The 19,666-nt window shown below is 42.6% G+C and overlaps 2 protein-coding genes across 2 annotated transcripts in view; both read left to right on the top strand.

The window, feature by feature from the left end:
* Nucleotides 1-19,666, top strand: part of LOC100595837 (putative killer cell immunoglobulin-like receptor like protein KIR3DP1) — a 30,759-nt gene that overhangs the window by 2,534 nt on the left and 8,559 nt on the right. The window contains 2 exon segments of the mRNA XM_030819647.1: nucleotides 424-723; nucleotides 2,267-2,560. Coding sequence (XP_030675507.1) covers nucleotides 424-723; nucleotides 2,267-2,560 — 594 coding nt within the window.
* Nucleotides 17,586-19,511, top strand: LOC100607343 (killer cell immunoglobulin-like receptor 2DL4). The gene is made up of 3 exons (XM_030819655.1): nucleotides 17,586-17,907; nucleotides 18,107-18,142; nucleotides 18,943-19,511. The coding sequence occupies exons 1-3, from the start codon at nucleotides 17,868-17,870 to the stop codon at nucleotides 19,269-19,271; spliced, it is 405 nt and encodes a 134-aa protein (XP_030675515.1). The 5' UTR covers nucleotides 17,586-17,867; the 3' UTR covers nucleotides 19,272-19,511.

Genomic DNA, 19,666 nt, shown 5'->3' with positions numbered 1-19,666 from the left:
TGTGTGGACACTGGTGCCTGCCTTGCTGATCAGTTCATACCTCCTGCCAAGGATTCCAGTTCATCCAAAAGAGATTGAACCAGGCTGCTAAGAGCCTGGACGTGCAGCCTATCCTGGTTCCTCTTCCACCCCCACATAGACAGCAGGAAAGACATTAGTGCCAAATAGATACAACAGCCCAAGAGATGAGGCTGAGCCCAGTTGGAGGGAAATCAGAGGCTACTAGAGACAGAGGGACAGAGAAGAGGGAGGGAGACAGATGGAAGGACCTGCACTGGGAGTTATGGGCACAGAAAAGAACATGAAGACACAGAGAGGAAGGAGAGAGATAGACACCAGAGAGGGGAAGCCTCCCTCATTCCAGGTGCCATGGATGGGATGATAAAGAGAGACGCCTTCTAAACTCACAACCTCTCTTCCTAGGAGTCCACAGAAAACCTTCCCTCCTGGCCCTCCCAGGTCCCCTGGTGAAATCAGAAGAGACAGTCATCCTGCAATGTTGGTCAAATGTCATGTTTGAGCACTTCCTTCTGCACAGAAAGGGGAAGTTTGAGGGCACTTTGAACCTCACTGGAGAGCTCCATGATGGGGTCTCCAAGGCCAACTTCTCCATCGGTCCCATGAGGCACGACCTTGCAGGGACCTACAGATGCTACGGTTCTGTTACTCACTCCCCCTATGAGTGGTCAGCTCCCAGTGACCCTCTGGACATCGTGATCACAGGTGAGAGTGTCCGGACATTCTTCTCATTGTCATTGGGACACAGAGTGAATGATCCAGGACTTGGAGGCCCAGGTGGTCATGAGGAAGATGAGCATGGGATTCTTATGGAAAGAGACTGAGTTGGTGAGGTCTGTACCAACAGAGACAGAAAAACAGGAGACACAAGTACAGACCAGGTGTCATAACAGCGGACAGACACAGGGGCCATACAGGGAATTAGAAAAGACAGAAAGAGTTAAAGGAGACAGACAGACAGGCATGTCCCAGACAGAGGTGTCCTTCCATGCTGACTTTGCTCAGACACCTGGCACAGGTTAGAAGTTTCATTTCTGCTTTACCTCCACAAAGTGTTCTCTACCAGGAGAACCCAAGGACACCCATATTTCTGACCTGAGTTGGGCCCTGTGGCCTCAGGCCTTGTGGCACCTACAGATGCCATGTTTATTCTGATACCTCTGCCTTCCATGCAACGGAGAGTAATTGTCCCAGGATATCATGGCCCCAGAACACCAACCCCTGTATGCCGTGTCAACATGCAGTCCCCACACTGGATTCTGAGGCTCATATTCCAAATAATCCCACATATGAGAGGATCACTGAGAGACACAGAGAGAAATCAGGGACACCAAAAAGCAAAGACATAAACACACAGAGAATGAGCCAGAATGAGAGACTCACAGACACACAAAGAGAGAGAAAAGAGGGCAGAGAAGTGGAGAGAATGATGGAAGGGAGCAGAGAAAAGCCCTAAAATTAGAGTCCTGAGAGAGAGGCACAAGGACATAGAAAGATGGAGATGTGGGGACGAATTGCAGCGATTCCAAACAGAACTAGAGAGACCGAGAGGCAGAGCAAGACAGATGATAGATGGATAGATATAGATAGATGATAGGCAGGTAGATGATAGATAATAGGTTGTAGATACATAGATGATGATTGATGGATTCATTAACGGATGATACATAGAGAGGATGATGATGAAGACAGATAGATAATACATAGAGATAGAGAGGCAGACAAAGAGAGAATCATAGAGAGAGGGAGATGATACATAGATATAGATAATAGATGATGGATGGATAGACAATTGATAGATAAATAGATGATATATAGATACAGATGAGAGGTAGAGAATTTGTAGATAGACACCAAATAGATAAATAGATAGATCATAGACAATAGATAGAAATATGCAGAAAGTTATGAACAGGACACAAAGTGAGAAACTCAGAATCAAAAAAAGTAACATCAAGTCAACCAATCCAAGGAGAGTCAGAGAGAATAAAACAATCCAAAAAGGGAAAACATATCTAGAGGTGGGGAAGAGAGGTCAGAGCCTCCCAAAGTGCTGGGATTACAGGCGTGAGCCACCGCTCCCAGAGAAGGTGGAAGGAGGAAATAGACATGAAGAGAGATGGGGTGGAGGGTGAGAGAGAGAGAGAGCATTACGTCATAGAGCAGGGGAGTGAGTTCTCAGCTCAGGTGTGAGGGGAGCTGTGACAAGGAAGAACCTCTCTGAGGAAACTGCCTCTTCTCCTTCCAGGTCTACATGGGAAACCTTCTCTCTCAGCCCAGCCGGGCCCCACAGTTCAGGCAGGAGAGAGCGTGATCTTGTCCTGCAGCTCCTGGAGCTCCTATGACATGTACCATCTATCCAGGGACGGGGGGGCCCGTGAACTTAGCCTCTCTGCAGTACCCAAGGTCAATGGAACATTCCAGGCAGATTTTCCTCTGGGCCCTGCCACCCACGGAGGGACCTACAGATGCTTCGGCTCTTTCCGTGACTCTCCCTACAAGTGGTCAGACCCGAGTGACCCACTGCTTGTTTCTGTCACAGGTGAGGAAACCAGTCTGTTCCCCAAATAGTGGGACTCAGACGGACTACCATGGCCACATTCAGGGGAGCCTCAGATGGAGGGGGTGGCCATAGGGGTGTCAGCCAGAGATGCTGGATAGAAGAGACATAAAGCAAACATACAGAAAGAGACATAGACAGACAGACAGAGCGAGGTAGACAGATCACATCAGGATTTGGGGTGGTAACTGCCACCCTACCTGAAGCTTGCAGATAGAGCACAGGCCACATAAACCACTTCCCGGTCTTCGTACAGAGGCCCATCTGGGAAGCATCTAAACAGCATCAGTGCTGACTCAGGAGCATGAAAGGCCAGGCTCAGATTGGAAAGACTAGAAGTAGCATTGGCCGCCCACCATTCCCCGTTTCCAGAAGCCCCCGTCTCTCACTAAAGAGTGATTTCCACGTGGGGGGCACAAATGTGACCATCTTTGGGGGAGCCCCAATATCTCTTGATGGGAGGCATTTTCCACCCTGGATGTCTCCTGCTCTCTCCACACCTTGGAGACTCAGTGGAGGAGTCTTCTCTGGGGACTTGGGGAGGGCCTCCCCAGGACTTGCAGGATTTCCAAGCTAGATGACAACGTGACAGGTGGAAACAGGCCCATTCCTTCACCAGGGGCCCCAAGCTCCATCCCAGGAGATGAGAAGAGGCTCTTCTCATTGGTCAGTGGATGCCTGAGGGAACAGAGGCTCAGCACTGAAGGCTGAGAAGGATCTGCCACTTCTCCGCTCAGTGGCCTCAAGCCAGACATCTTCCCTACAGACTTCCAGTGATTCTCTATCAGCATTTAGGGCTGTGGCCACCAACCTGGGTGTTGGTCTGTAGGAACTTTTCATTTCTGACCTTCCATAACTGAGTTATCTTCCTAAATGTGGAATGCCTTGTACTCTCTCCCCAGAAAGAATGTGTGGCTTGTCTGCTCTCCAGCCCTGTTATGGAGATTGATAATCCTTAGGGAGCAAGAGGAGAGGGAAAGAGCAAAGTATGGGACCATCTAGGTGCTGCTGGCTGAGGTTCCATTTGCCAGTGAAGGGACTTCATTCAGCTAAGGGGGGCAACTCAGGGAAGTCAGCCGAGGGAGGGCATTAGAGTAGAGAGAACTGAACTCACCCAGTAAATGACCCCTTCACTAACTGATTCATCTAATATTTATTTCACACCTACCATCAATTCTCTCTGTTTCATGGCCAGGAGTAAACAGCACGGCCAAGCTCCTTGGCCGTTCATGATGCTCACATTGCTGTGGGGTGGGAGAGAGAGGCAGAACATGAATGAATGAATGAATGAGAGAATGAATGAATGAGTGAATGAATGAATGAGAGAATGAATGAATGAGAGAATGAATGAATGAGTGAATGAATGAGTGAGAGAATGAATGAATGAGTGAGTGAATGAATGAATGAGTGAATGGATGAATGAGTGAATGATGGAATGAGTGAATGAATGAATGAATGAGTGAATGAATGAATGAATGAGTGAATCCTTAGCACTTGGTGAAAGTGCCGTGCACAGAATGAAATGAATGAACATGGAACGTTGTCATTTGGAGTGCACAGGAGGGAACATCTCACTGAGACCTCACCAGGGAGATCACATTTAAGCTCCGATCTTAGAGAAAAGAGGGAGTGAGCCCTGGTGTGTGTTGAAAGGAACTTTCATAGTCTTAGGACATTAGGGATGACCCTAATGTGAGCATGAGCTTGGTGAGTTCCAAGAAGTCCATGGACCTGCCGTATGGTGAGGGCTGGTCAGAATCCAGACAGATTTCTAAATGCCCTTGTGCTTGTAAGGAATGTGAGTCCTGTGGTTGCGAGTGGACGTGTACCTTAGGTCAGGTCCAGCAATTGTCTTTCTAAATCCTCTCCAATTGCCTGAACCCTTCTATCAACAACTAAGAGAAGAGTGTTAAACACTCCTCTGTGGCCGTGGGCTTGCCTACCTGTCCATTTGTTTCAGCGACACTTCCTCCATGTATATTTGCAGGAATGTTACTGGGAGTGGTTAAGTGTAAACTGATTATATATTCCTGGTAAATTAAAAATACTATAAATTTACCTCCTTTTTTCCTAAATTTTATGCTTAATGTTTTCCACTGATTTTTCCCAAAGACTAATTTTGTCTAATTTTAATATAGTTATACCACATTTCTCTTTTTTTTTTTTTTTTTTTTGAGACGGAGTCTCGTTCTGTCGCCCAGGCTGGAGTGCAGTGGCGCGATCTCGGCTCACTGCAAGCTCCGCCTCCTGGGTTCACGCCATTCTCCTGCCTCAGCCTCTCCGAGTAGCTGGGACTACAGGCGCCCGCCACCACGCCCAGCTAATTTTTTAGTATTTTTAGTAGAGACGGGATTTCACTGTGGTCTCGATCTCCTGACCTCGTGATCCTCCCGCCTCGGCCTCCCAAAGTGCTGGGATTACAGGCGTGAGCCACCGCGCCTGGCCAGTTATACCACATTTCTAACAGTTTAGTGATTGCTTGGTGTATTTCTACATTGTTTAATTTCAAACTCTGAGAATTGTTAACATTGAGATGTGTCCTTTGTAAATTTCAAACAATTTGCCTTAAAAACTAAGACTTTCTGACAATCTTTTGTTTATGTTAGGGCAGTTTTTCCAATCATATTTTTGTAGTTATTACGTTGTGTTTCCCTGATTCCCTTTTTTTCCCACTGATTTCTTTTGTGGTTTTATATTTCAAGCATTCTATTTTTTATCTCCGTCATTTAGGAATACATATATGGTGTGCTCATCCTGAAGTTGTTACATATTTTTAACATTGAAATTAATCATTTCAGAGATTAAACTGCAAATACAAAAACATATTTCCACTCTTCCTGTGTAAGAACAGGATTTTAGAGCATATTTAGTACATATGTTTGTATTTACTTACATGATGTTTTGTTTTGTAGTCTACATAATTCTATCTTTTTCAGAAATTACACAGGGGCATGTTTTCATACACTATTGTATGGTCCATATTCATTTTTGGCATAGCCATATTTTTAGTTCTTCCTCTGCTCTTGGTTATTGTCAGAATCTTTGACACCCCATCTGGTTTCACTTTCTTTATCTTTGAGGCATGGTCATGAGAATTTCCTTTAGGGTCAGTGAGAAAAGCTTTCTTTGCACTTTTGTCTTTCAGTTCTGTTTCTTTCTTGTGTTGATCTTGGACAGTAGCTGTGCAATGTAAGGAATTGTCGGTGGCTGGCGATGGTATCTTAGCTGGGTAAAGATGCTATTCGACTGGCTTATGTTTTCCTTTTTTCTGTGGGGAAGACAATGCTTGGCTCCCTATAAATCCTTACCAGCTGATCCTTTTCCTCTGGCTCATTTTAAGGGTTGGTTGTGCTTTTATGCAGCTTTTCTGTAATGTTGAACGTGAGGTGTGTTTACTTCATTCTGCCTGGCATTCACTGGATTTCTTGAACCCGTGGATTGATGGATGTGTCTACTTCCTCCATATAATCAGCAATTGCCTCTTTAAAGATTGCTTCTGACCTGTTTTCTCGTTCTTTCTTTTTTGAACTCAAGTTAGGAGCATTCTAAAACTGTTGTCAATTTTTACCCTGTCACAAAACTGCACTTTCTTGTTTCAGTTATTTTCTTTTCCTGTGCATTAATATTGAGAGTTTCCTCTGTCGTAGATGATAAATACTCTCTTCACTGTTGTGTACACAACATTTTAGCTAGTTATTCTGGTTTAAATTTAATATAGACTTTATCTACATATCAAAATTGATTACTGTGTACAGACTTTCTTTTCCATTTGTATAAATTTATGAGGTACACGTGTAATTTTGTGACATGGATATATTGCAGAGTGGTGAAGTCAGGACGTTTACTATATCCATCACCCAAATACTGTACATTGTACTCATTAAGCAAATTCTCATCACTCACCCACCTCCCGCCACCCTCCAGCCTTCCAAGCTTCCACTGTCCATCATTCCACACTCTATGTACACATTACTCCCCTCCCACGTAGAGCGAGAAGATGTGGTATTTGTCTTTCTGAGTTGTTTTATGTAAAATAATGGGGTCCAGCTCCATCTATGTTGCTGCAAAAGACATGGTTTTATTTTTTATGACCAAATAGTATTTCGTTGTGTATACACGCATCCTTTTTTTAATCCAATCATTCATTCACAGACACTTAGATTGATTTCATATCTTTGCTATTGCAAACAGTGCTGCAATAAACATACAGGTGCAGGTATTTTTTTAGTAGATACCCAGCAGTGGGACCCCTAGATCGAATGGTGTTTCTTTTTTTGGTTCTCTGCCAAATCTCCATACTGTCTTTCATAGAGGCTATACTAATTTACATACCAGCCAATAGTGCATGAGTTTCCTTTTCTCTGCATCCTTGCCAACACCAGTTATATGTTTCACTTTTTCTTTTCTTTTTTTTTTGGTATTTTTTTGTTGTTTGTTTGTTTGTTTTTTGAGTCTCGCTCTGTCGCCCAGGCTGGAGTGCAGTGGCGCGATCTCCGCTCACTGCAAGCTCCGCCTCCTGGGTTCACGCCATTCTCCTGCCTCAGCCTCCCGAGTAGCTGGGACTACAGGCGCCCGCCAACATGCCCGGCTAATTTTTTTTTGTATTTTTAGTAGAGACGGGGTTTCACCGTGGTCTCGATCTCCTGACCTCGTGATCCGCCCGCCTTGGCCTCCCAAAGTGCTGGGATTACAGGCGTGAGCCACCGCTCCCAGGTTTTTTTTTTTTTTTTTTTGAGATGGAGTCTTCCACTGTCGCCCAGGCTGGAGTGCAGTAGCACCATCTCCACAGGCTGCAACCTCCACCTCCCGGGTTCAGATGATTCTCCTGCCTCAGCCTCCTGAGTAGCTGGGATTACAGGACCACACCACCATGCCCAGCTAATTTTTTGTATATTTAGTAGAGATGGGGTTTCACTCTGTTGGTCAGGCTGGTCTCAAACACCTGACCTCGTGATCCACCCACCTCGGCCTCCCAAAGTGCTGGGATTACAGGCGTGAGCCACCACTCCCCACCAGCATTTTTAATAATAGCCATTCTGACTGCCGTAAGATGATATCTCGTTGTGGTTTCAGTCTGCATTTCTCTGATGACCAGCGATGTTGAACATTTGCTCATGTGCTGTTTGGACAGTCGTATGTCTTCTTCTGAAAAATGTGTATGAATATCCCTTGGCCCACTTTTTAATGCTATTATTTGAGGGGTTAGTTTAGTTGTTTGAGTTGCCTAGAAATTCTGGATGTTAGTTCCCTGTTGGATGCACAGTTTGCAAACATTTTCTTTCATTCTGCAGGTTGTCTGTTCACTCTGCTGTTATTTCCTTTGCTGGGCAGAAGCTCTTTCGTTTATTAAGTCCCATTGGTCTAGTTTTATTTTTATTGCCTGTGCTTTTGAGGTCTTAGTGATGAATTCTTTGCCTAGACCAACGTCCAGAAGAGTTTCCACCAGTGATTTTATACTTCTGGATTTACATTTAAGCTGTTAATTATCTTAAGTTAATTTATGTATATAATGACAGATACGGGTCCAGTTTTATTCTTCTGCATATGGCTATTTAGTTTTCTCAGCAACATTTATTTAAAAGGATATCTTTCTCCAGTGTATGTTTTGTTAACTTTGTCAGAGATTATTCACTGTAGATAGGAGGCTGTATTTCTAGACTCTCTATTCTGGTCTATTGATCTCTGTTTCTGTGTCTATACCAGCACCGTGCTATTTAAGTTACTGTAGCCTCAGAGCACAGCTTGAAGTCAGATAGCATGATGCCTCCAGGTTTCTACATTCGCCTAGAATTGCTTTGTCTATTAAGATCTTGTTTGGTTCTGTATGAATTTTAGGATTCCTTTTTCTGATTCTGTGAAAACTGGTGTTACTATTTTCACATAATTATTGCACTGAATCTGTAGATTGCTTTAGGCAGTATGGTCATTTTAACAATATTAATTCTTATGATCCATGAGCGTGGAATTTTTTTTCTTTTTTTTTGTATCATCTGTAATTGCTTTCATTGGTGTCTTACACTTTTCCTGGTAGAGATCTTTCACCACCTTGGTTAAATGTATTCCTGAGTGTTTTAATTCTGCGTATCTATTGTAAACGGCATTGCCTTCTTGATTTGGTTCTCAGCAACATCATTATAGGTGTAGAGAAATGCTACCGGTTTTTACATATTGATTTTGTATTCTGAAACTTTACTGAGTTCATTTATCAATCATAAGAATTTTTGGCAGGGTCTTTAGGATTTTCCAGATTTAAGATCATAGCATCAGCAATAGAAATAATTGTGCTTCCTCTTTTCTAATTTAGATACGTTTTATTTCTTCCTGTTGCCTGATAGCTCTGACAAGGCTTCCAGTCCTATGTTGACAGGGAGTGGTGGATGTCTGTGTCCTTGTCTTGTGTCAGTTCTCAGAGGAGTGCTTTTAACTTTTCCCTGTTCAGTATGATGTTGACTCTAGATATGTCATCTATGGCTTTTAGTACTTTGAGGTGTGTTCTTTCTATGCCTAATTTTTTGAGGGTTTTCATCAGGTAGGGACGTTGAATTTTTTTTTTTACAGATGCTTTTCTTTATGTCTGTTGAGATGACCATATGGTTGTTGTTCTGGATTCTGCTCGTTCTTCTAAGTGGATGAGACATGCCGAAAAAGCATTTAGTCAGCCATCTTGGAAACAAGCATCTCAGATGTTTTCTTTCTCTATAGCTCATTCTTTCTTACCAGTGTTTGCAATTTTCTACTTAATTTTGTAAAGAGAGTAAATGATATAATTTCCACATATGTTTCCTCTGCCAAATCAGACTCACTATGCTTCCTTTCCTTGTATGCATAACCTACACAGCAATACACACAAACATTTATTGCTTTGGAGAATTAGTTTGGGAACATTTTTGAAATGTACAAAAAATGTATATCTTCAAAAGAAATTTCTGTTTGTGGCAAAAGGCTTCCGAAGGTGCTCATGATGATATAGTGAGAAGAGGGGTTCTGGACAGGAAGAATTTTATGAAGGTGAGATGGGGAAATAGCTCCATTTCAGAGCTTCTGGGGAGGGAGGGGCCTGGCCCACATGGAAAGGTCTCTGATCTTACCCCCACCCTCCAGTCCCTGTTCTCCAGGACTATACTGTGGAGAATTCCATCAGGATGGCTGTGGCTGGTCTGGTCTTCCTGGCTCTTTTGGCAATGCTGGCTAAGACCTGATGGAGCCATGAGGGGCCACAGGTGGAAATGGAATAACCATGACTGAAGTTGGCCGGAGTGAATGGCAGACTCCTACTGAACGGATTCTGGCTGCAACCCCCACTGCAACCATTGCCAACGCGGATCTGAAATGCACAGAGACCCAAGTCTTTGTGGAAGCTCTGCAAAATATACAAGGAATCCCTTTCTTAAATATTCAGGGAACACTTTCGAAAGGTCAAAGAGGATAGGTGAAGGACACAGGAGAACTCTCAATGACACACCTGGATCCACTCACAGACAACACACCTAAAATTCCTTCCAGGTCTCTGTGGGATCTTGGACTACGTATCTTCTCCATTCTCCTCACTATTACATCGAATTACCACTCTACGTGTGTGGTTTTTTTGTTGTCGTTCTTATTCATGTTCCCTTGTCCTCCTTCTTCTTCTGTTTTATTCCTCTCCATTCTCTCCTTCTTCTCTTTCTTCCTTTTCTTCTCTTTCTTCTGCTCCTTTAACTTTTGACTTGTTTTCTCAGCTTATTCTCTTTAACGTTTGGCTTTTCTTCTCACAGTTTGCCTTGTGTTAACCTTTGTGATCTACTTTCTATATATATAAACTCAAATGTCTAAAATAGCCCAAATTTAAAATGTTACTTTCTGTAGCAATGACACTTATCACCAGAGAGACAACCACAAAGTTAAAATCTTTAAAGAAGTGTCAAACTTCTGTGTTACAGGTTTTATCAAATCTTTTGAAACTCGTATGTCCTTTAATGTACATATTCCAAATTTAGAAGAAATAATTTTTGAAACACCATGAACTTAATAGATTACTATTTTTATTAGTGAGTTGTTTAAATGTCATGGTATTTCAAACACAGCTTTGTTCTGAGGCCATGATTAAAATAGTGAATTTTTTGCCTTCTTTGTAGTCTCAAGGCTTCTTATTATACATTGACCTGTTACATCTCCTTACTACTCCAGTATAAATTACACTCTTTGCAGTTAATTTTAAATTTTGAACATTTTGAACATAGTTTTGGAGTCTTAATACATTAAGAGAGAGAACTCAAGTCTTAAGTAGTGTAGGTACCTTCTCAGTCCATCTGCAGAAAAATACTTTGTAGCCAGTACTCGTTCACAGGAAACTAGGTAGTAAAATCTTCGAGACTTTTTATGCTGCAAATAATCTGATATAAAAATACTTGCAAATTAATACATCAGAACAATTTCACCTTTTGTAAATAAGATAATTACAACTCAGAAATGGCTGCAGAACACATTAAACAAGTCTCCTAAGAAATAATTTTCAAAGTGAAGAAATCTAGACATTCTGTCTGTGGGAGATTGGCCAGATGGATTTCAAGTGTGTTGTATCAGCTGTGACTTTTTGTAATGTTTTTGCTACCACAATACCCACTCATCCATCCCAAATAATTGTGAAGAAACATTGTCCTTGGGATAATATTAATTTGCTAAAGACAGGGATGATACCTCAAGGTGCCACTATATACATCGAGGGGATCCACAAAAGTCCATTCAGTAAAATGTAGCCGGCATCTTAGGGTAGGTTGATTCCACCTCTAAAAAAGTAGGTACAACATCAGGTTGATTTTTCCAAAGAAAAGTGGTGATTGGCCATCTTTAGTTTCAACGTAAACGGTAATACTGATGAGTGTGGAAAAGGCAGGGAAGAGGATTGACAATAAGTGACACTCATTGTTTTCATCTGAGCTTTGAGACTGCAAGAGGAACACAGGAGTGAGATGTATGGGAACAAACCCCTTCTTTTTCCACGTAAACAGAGTGGAAATTGGACACTGTTTTGGTGTACAGCAAAATCCTAAGCCCATAGATGGGTTGAACGTGGTCATGTTGGACATCCTGGTTTCACAGCAGACACTGGAGGAAAACAGCCTGTATTCATAAGAGGCTGTCCCTTGGGTCACTGCCCAGAATATCCGGAGTTGGTGCCCACAGGGTTGGGAACTCTCCTGGACCAGACAGGCTCTGGATATGGGGGACACCAAGCTCCCCGGGGCCATGCTTCCACAGCTCTCTTCTCACCTCAGTTCTTGACCATTTCCCAAACCTCTGACCTCACCTTCATTCATCCATGGTGAACACACTAAAGCTGGCCTTCAAAGCTTGCGACAGAGGAGAATTGGGCTTCATCTCTGGGAACTACAAGTAGGGAGTGGAGACTCAGTTCTGGCCTGAGAGGAGGGAGAAGACCCTGGATCCCACTGTGGATGGGAAGAAGTATGTGTTTCTCTTTCGTGCTTGGACTCTGTGTCCAAGCATGTCTGAGATGTGATGAAGATGAATCTTCCTTTCCTTGTCCATTTTCTCATGCCAGAGAATTGAAATCTTATATTCTATTAACTCTTTTTGTTCTGTTCATCCAGACTCTACGAAGGAGAAAGGAAAAGATGTGATACTGTAATTTTGCTCCACTTGTCTCAAATGGGTAGGCTGCAACTCCTCATGAAGTGATACCTTTTCTAGCTCTTGTTGGAGGTGTCTCAGGACTCATTACTTTGGGGAACCTGCAACTGTGTCAGTCTGGGGAAACTGCAAATATTCTTGTCTTACATTTGTCTCCAGCCAATTGTGATGGACTCCAGTGACCTGCAATTGCTGTTATTGCAGGTAAAATGTACCTGAGTCAGGCCATAGTTCTCCTGGACTATGAGCCCCTGGCCATGTTCCTGAGGCGATTCTGTTCATCTAAATATAATAATAATAACACACTAAAAATGGCAAGCCATTGTTAAATCCTGAAGTCTCATTTGAAAATTACTAAATGTCTGTTATTTTATGGTGTTTACATTATATGTAGACAGATAAACTACACACACACACACACACACACGCACACAGAAGAATGGATTGGTTCATGTATAAAAGTAAATAATTCAAGATGAGAAGATGAAATGTCACGGCACCTACTATTCTGTTTTAGATAAAGGGTCTATGAAAAGATTGATTTCTTTTTATGTTTTATTTGTTGACATTTGAACACAAACTATGTAAGTGAGGGAGTTGATTTGAAAGGGAGAAGAGCAAGTTCAAACACATTCAGGTGAGGTCATGCTTTACATGTTTTAATTGAAATGATCCATCTTGGGAGTAGATCAATAACTGAGATGGTGCCAGGAATGTTAAAAAGCTTTTGTCAGTCCTAAATATTGACAAATAAAATTTAATTAAACTCTTAGAAGAAAACACAAGGGAAAGCTTCACAACATTGGATTTGGCAGTGATTCTTTAGATGTGACAACAACGGCACAGGCAACTACAGAAAAAATAAACAAGTTAGACTTCATGAAAATTTTGAAATATTGTGACTAAAAAGACAACATCAGTTACTTCACATGCCAAGGAAAAAGAACTTTTAAGACAATATTATCAAAGTAAAAAGACAACCCACAGAATGGGAGAAAATGTTTTCAAATCATATCACCTGTAAGGGATTAACATCCAGAATATACAGACAACTCCTAAAACTCAACCACAATAAACTCAATTCAAAAATGGGCAAAGTACTTAAACAGACATTTCTCCAAAGAACATACACATGAAAAGATATTCAGCATCACGAATCATTAGGGAAATACAAACTAAAACTACACCAGATGCCATTTCATACCCCTTAGGATGGGTATCATCAAAACAACAACAACAACAAAGTTTCTATACATTAACAACAAACTACCCAAAAAAGTTTACAAGAAAATAAGCCCATTTACAATAACTACAGAAAACAAAACATGCAGGAATAAATTCATCCAAGGAGTAGAAAGATCTGTACACAAAAGCTATAAAACATTGATGAAAAAACTCAAGAAAAAAACAAATAAATCAAAAGATATTCCATGTTCATGGATCAGAAGGATTAATGTTGTTAAAATGCCCATTCTATCCAAAGTGATTCGATGCAACCATTATCAAAAATGCAATGTAATTTTTTTTACAGAAATAGAAAAAACAGTCCTAAAATTCATGTGGAACCACAAAAGACCTCAAATAACCAAAGCCATCTAGAGGGAAAGGAAAAAAGTTGGAAGCATTACATTACCTAAACACAAACTACATTACAAAGTTATAGTAATTAAAACAACACAGTACTTGCATAAAAACAGACGCATAGACCAATGGAAGTGATTCATAGCACAGGAAGAAAATGCATGCATTTAGGGTCAAACAATTTTTGGGAAGTTGTCAAGAACCAACAATGGAGAAGGAACAGTCTCTTTAATAAATGGGATTGGGAGACTGCATGTCCACATGCAGAAGAATGGAAGTGGACATTTGTCTCACAAAACATACAAAGTCAACTCAAGATAGATTAATGACTTAAATGTAAGATGAAAGACTATAATCCCAGCAATTTGGGAGGCCAAGGCAGGCAGATCACCTAAGGTCAGGATTCCAAGACCAGCATGGCCAACATGGTGAAATCCCATCTCTAATAAAAATACAAAAAACAGCTGGGTGTGGTTGTGGGTGCCTGTAATCTTAGCTACTCAGGAGGCTGAGACAGGAGAATCACTCGAACCCAGGAGGTAGAGGTTGCAGTGAGCCGAGATCACACCACTGCACTCCAGCCTGGGCAACAGAGTGAGACTCCATCTTAAAAAAAAAAAAAAACTACTAAAAGAAATCAAGGGAAAACTCCACTGGCTTGGGCAAAACCTTTTGGGATATTATCCCAAAGGCCCAGGCAACAAAAGCAAAAGTAGACAAATGACATTATATCAAATTGAAAGTTTCTGCAAAGAAAAAAAAAACTCAACAAGTGGAAAGACAACCTATGGAATGGGAGAATATATTTGCACCCATACATCTAATAAGGAATTAATATCCAAAATACATAAGAAACTCAAACAACTCAATGGTAAGAAATCAAATAACCCAATTAAAAAAAATGGGCAAAGTATCTGAATACACATTTCTAAGAATAAGACAAATCACCAAAAGGTATATGAAAAAATGATTAGCATTACTAAACATCAGCTAAGTAAAAATTAAAACTAGAATGAGATATCACCTCACACCTCTTAGAATGACCATTAATGGTCTGGGCATGGTGGCTCATGCCTGTAATTCAGGCACTTTGGGAGGCCGAGGCAGGGAGATAACCTGAGGTCAGCAGTTCAAAACCAGCCTGTCCAATATGGTGAAACCCCATCTCTACTAAAAATACAAAAATTTGCAGAGTTTGGTGGCACGCACCTGTAGTCCCAGCTACTCTAGAGACTGAGGCAGGGGAATCGCTTGAACCCAGGAGGCAGAGGTTGCAGTACACCGAGATTGTGCCACTGCACTCCAGCCTGGGTGACAGAGCAAGACTGAGTCTCCAAAAAAAAAAAAAAAAAAGACCATTATCAAAAACATAAAAAATAACAAGGGTTAATGAGGATGTGGAGAAAGGGGAACATTTGTATGCAGTTGATGGGAATGTAAATTAGTACAACCATTATGGAAAACAGTCTGGAAGTTCCTGAAAAAATTAAACACAGAATTCCCCTATGTTTCTGCAATCCCACTACTTCGCATGTATCCAAAGGAAGTGGAATCAGTGCGTTGAAGAGATATCTGCATTCCCATGTTTACAGCGGCATTATTCATAACAGCCAAGATGTGGAATCACCCTTACTGCCCATCTATGGGTGCATGGACAAAGAAAACGTGGTATACAATAGGAACGTAATGAAGTACTATACAACCTTTACAACAAAGCAGGAAGCCCTGTCATATGTGACAATGTGAATAAACTTAGAGGACATTATGTTAGGGGAAAACAATCCAGGCATAGAAAGACAAATGCCACATGATCTCATGTGTGGAGTGTAAGAAGTGGAATCCAGAGAAACAGTAAAATGATCATCGAAAGAACCTGGGCAGGAGAGGGATTGAAGAGATGTTGGTCAAAGGATGCGAAATTTCAGTTGGAAGAAATCGGTTCAAGAGATCCATTGTATGTCTTGGTGACTCCAGTTAATAGCGACATATGGCGTCTTGAACATTACTAAGAGATTAGATTTTAAGTGTTCTCACCACGCACACAAAACATACAAGTATGTGAAGAAATAAATATGATGAAGAGGTTGTTTCATCCATTCCACAATGTGTACCTATATGAAAACATCTTGATGTACACCACAAATACCCTTTTCCTCATTAATTAAATTTGTTGTTTTTTTTTTTTTGAGATGCAGTTTCGCTGCTGTTGCCCAAGCTGAGGTGCAATGGCATGATCTCCGCTCACTGCAACCTCCATCTCCCAGGTTCAAGCAGTTCTCCTGACTCAGCCTCCCAAGCAGCTGGGACTACAGTTGTGCGCCACCCCATCCAGCTATATTTGTGTTTCTAGTACAGACAGGGTTTCGCCATGTTGGCCAGGCTGGTCTCAAACTCCCGACCTCAGGTGATCCACCTGCTTCACCCTCCCAAAGTGCTGGGATTTCAGGCTGAGCCACCATGCCCAGCCTGTACATTGACTTTCTACCCTTAAACTATGCTGAAGGTTGTTTCTCAGATGTAGGAGCCTTTGGGCAGAGACTATGGGGTTTCTAGGTATAGAAATTATCTCATCTTCAAACAGAAGTAATTTGATTACCTCTCTCAACTACTCTCTTCTTACTTGGATGCCTTATAATTCTTTCTCTTTCCTGATTGCTCTGTTTAGGACTTCAATTACTATGTTGAATAGGATGGTGAGAGTAGGCATTCTTATCTTGTTTCACTTATGAAGGGAACTTCTTTCAGCTTTTACTCATTCAGTATGATGTTGGTTGTGGGTCTGTCATAGGCGGCTCTTATTATATTGAGTTATGTTTCTTCAATGCTTAGCTTGTTGAGGGCTTTTAACGTGAAGAAATGCTTAGTTAAAAGTATGTTCTACATGTGTGTTGAGAAGATCGTGTGGTTTTTGCTTTTAGTTTTGTTTAGGTGATGAATCACATGTATTGATTTGTGTATGTTCAACCAACCTTGCATCCTAAGAATAAAGTCGACTTGATCATGGTGGATTCGCTTTTTGATATGCTGCAGGATTCAGTTCTTAGTATTTTTTGTGGATTTTTGCATCTATGTTCATCAGGAATATTGGCATGTAGTTTTCTTTTGTTTAATGTTCTTTTCTGTCTTTAGTATCAGGGTGATGCCAGCCTTACAGAATGAGTAAAGGCCACCCTGGGCAAACAGTGAGAAACATCTCTTTTTAAAAATTAGGAGTTTTGCAAATTTAAAATGCATAGTGAAAAAGTTCTTACAAACTCCAGAAAGGTAGGTGTAAATAAGAGACATTTGTAAGAATGACAGCACATTAAATGTGCAGATTCAACCTGCAGTTACTGCAATGTTCCAATATCAAGTTGGACGATGTTATCAGTCTGATATTTTTTCCTCAAATGAGAGAGAGAAAGAAAGACACAAACAACACAGGGAGAAAAGAAGTACACGTTACAGAGAGACAAAAAGGGAGACAGGGAACTGTGAATTTGGACTCTTGGATCATAAGACAAATTCTAGATAACACGACCAGACCCTCAATTGACATATTGTGTTTTTGCTAATAAGGTGGAATTCTATGATGCTAAATAACTATATAGTCTTTTCTACTGAGATTTAAATCATTTTATCTGTTTCTGGCTTAACAGGAAAAATACAACCATGGAAAATTATGATTTATTTAATACAATTACTCTATAATGTTGATAAAACCTATTAGGTATTTTGCATATTACATATCAAGGAGAGTTTGAATCTCAGGTAGAAACAAAAAAAATACGTCAAAAGTTCCTCCTGTGAGTGCAGAATTCAATCGTCCTGTGCAGGGGTAAGTGAGTCTGAGATGTGTTTTGAGTCTGGCCGTTGTACATGATGTGAAGTGACAAGTCTAGTCTGCAGTGTTCAGAAACCCTCATTCCTCCCTTGACTGGACTCCCCACTTGAACCTCATATGACGTAGAAGAAGCCTACCTATGTCCCCTTCACATGTTGTGGTCAATGTGTCAACTGCACGATCCAGGCCCCTCACCACATCCTCTGCACTAGTCAGTCGAGCGGAGTCACTGCGTCCTGGCAGAGAAGCTGCACCATGTCCATGTCACCCACGGTCGTCATCCTGGCATGTCTTGGTGAGTCCTGGAAGGGAAGGAGCACTAGGATTACACTATGGGCCTGTAGATTGGGTGTCTCCCCAGCAGAGAGCCATGTTCTGAAGCAAGTGCGTGGTGAGGCTGAGTTAATTTTCAGTCCAGCATGGCGCCCAATGGCTCAGGAGGAAAGGGCAGGTTGGTGGCGAGATGAATAGTTCATCATGATCTTTCTTTGCAGGGTTCTTCTTGGACCAGAGCGTGTGGGCACACGTAGGTGAGTCCTTCCCCAAATGATGGGTTGCCATCCTCACCCCAATACAAGTGAATTTTCCAGAAATGGGAGGGAGGCAGCACAGAGGGTGGGCTGATGGACTCACCGTGGGAAGGCCTAGGGGGAGTCTCTCATGAACTAGTAAGAGGAGATCCTGGCATGCTCAGCCCTCTGTTTTGTCTTAGCCCTCCCCAGTCTTTCTTCCCCATGGCTGAGTTGAGCTCTGTGTGGCCCAGGCGGGATACTGAGGAGCTCAAAGCTGGGGTGTGTGGGGGAATGTGGTGTCACCGACAGAGGAGGGAAGGGTAGCAGCGTTAGGAACAGCAGGTCCTCTGAGGACAAGAGCATAACTCACACCCTCCAGCGTTTCCGTGACGGTGGGGGCTGCGGTGTGGCTGCTGTCATTCTACCAGAAAAGGAGGGGGAACCACAGCCACGACCCTGCCATTCCAAATCCTCTGATGGAGCTCAGTTGTTCATTGTGGTTCAGGCATTAGCTGATATTCCGTTCACAAAGATCATACCCTGCACCCCGTGTCTACTTTGTGTTGTTTGGTGTAACTAATCTTGCATTATTGAAATCTAGTAGGAATCCCTTACTCAGCACCTGCTCAAAGTTCTCAGCTGACACCTTTGTTGTAGGGAGACGCCATGTCTATGCGGGATGGCTCCTTCCTGTAGCCCTGGGCACCCAGGTGTGGTAGGAGCCTTAGAAAGTGGAAATGGGGAGAATCTTCTGAGCACAGGGAGGGAGGGGCGGCTCCACATACTCCTGTCTAAGGCGGCATCTCCTTCTCCCCAAGGTGGTCAGGACAAGCCCTTCTGTTCTGCCTGGCCCAGCACTGTGGTGCCTCAAGGAGGACACGTGACTCTTCGGTGTCACTACCGTCGTGGGCTTAACATCTTCACGCTGTACAAGAAAGATGGGGTCCCTGTCCCTGAGCTCTACAACAGAATATTCTGGAACAGTTTCCTCATTAGCCCTGTGACCCCAGCACACGCAGGGACCTACAGATGTCGAGGTTTTCACCCGCACTCCCCCACTGAGTGGTCGGCACCCAGCAATCCCCTGGTGATCATGGTCACAGGTCAGAGGGCTCCTGTCTGGACTTCTCCTTGTCCCACCTCCTGAATCCGAGAGCTTCTGGTGGGGGTGTCCACCAGAGTCCCATCATCCAGGCCCCGACTGTAGTTGGGGTACAGGGGGATTGAATACAGGAGAATGGGTGCTGTGTTGGGAAGAATAACTGTCCCCACTGATGGCCACATTGTAATCCTTGGAGCCTGTGACTATTTATGTTATAGGGCAGGGGACTGAAGGGGAAGATGGAGCTCAGGTTGTTGATGAGTTGACTTTGAGATGGGGAGATGGCCTGGACTCTCCCACTGGGCTCAGTGTAATCACAAAGGTCCAAAGGAGTGGAGAAGGAAGAGGAGAGTGGGGATTAGAGCAGGGTAGTGGGAGACTCCACCAGCCACTGCGGGCTTTGAAGGTGGAGGAAGGCCACGAGCCACAAAGGCAGGTGG

This window comes from Nomascus leucogenys, chromosome 10, assembly GCF_006542625.1.
Source record: "Nomascus leucogenys isolate Asia chromosome 10, Asia_NLE_v1, whole genome shotgun sequence".
NCBI lineage: Eukaryota > Metazoa > Chordata > Mammalia > Primates > Hylobatidae > Nomascus > Nomascus leucogenys.
The sequence above is the reverse complement of the archived record's forward strand: the minus strand, read 5'-3'. Positions and strand labels throughout refer to the sequence as shown.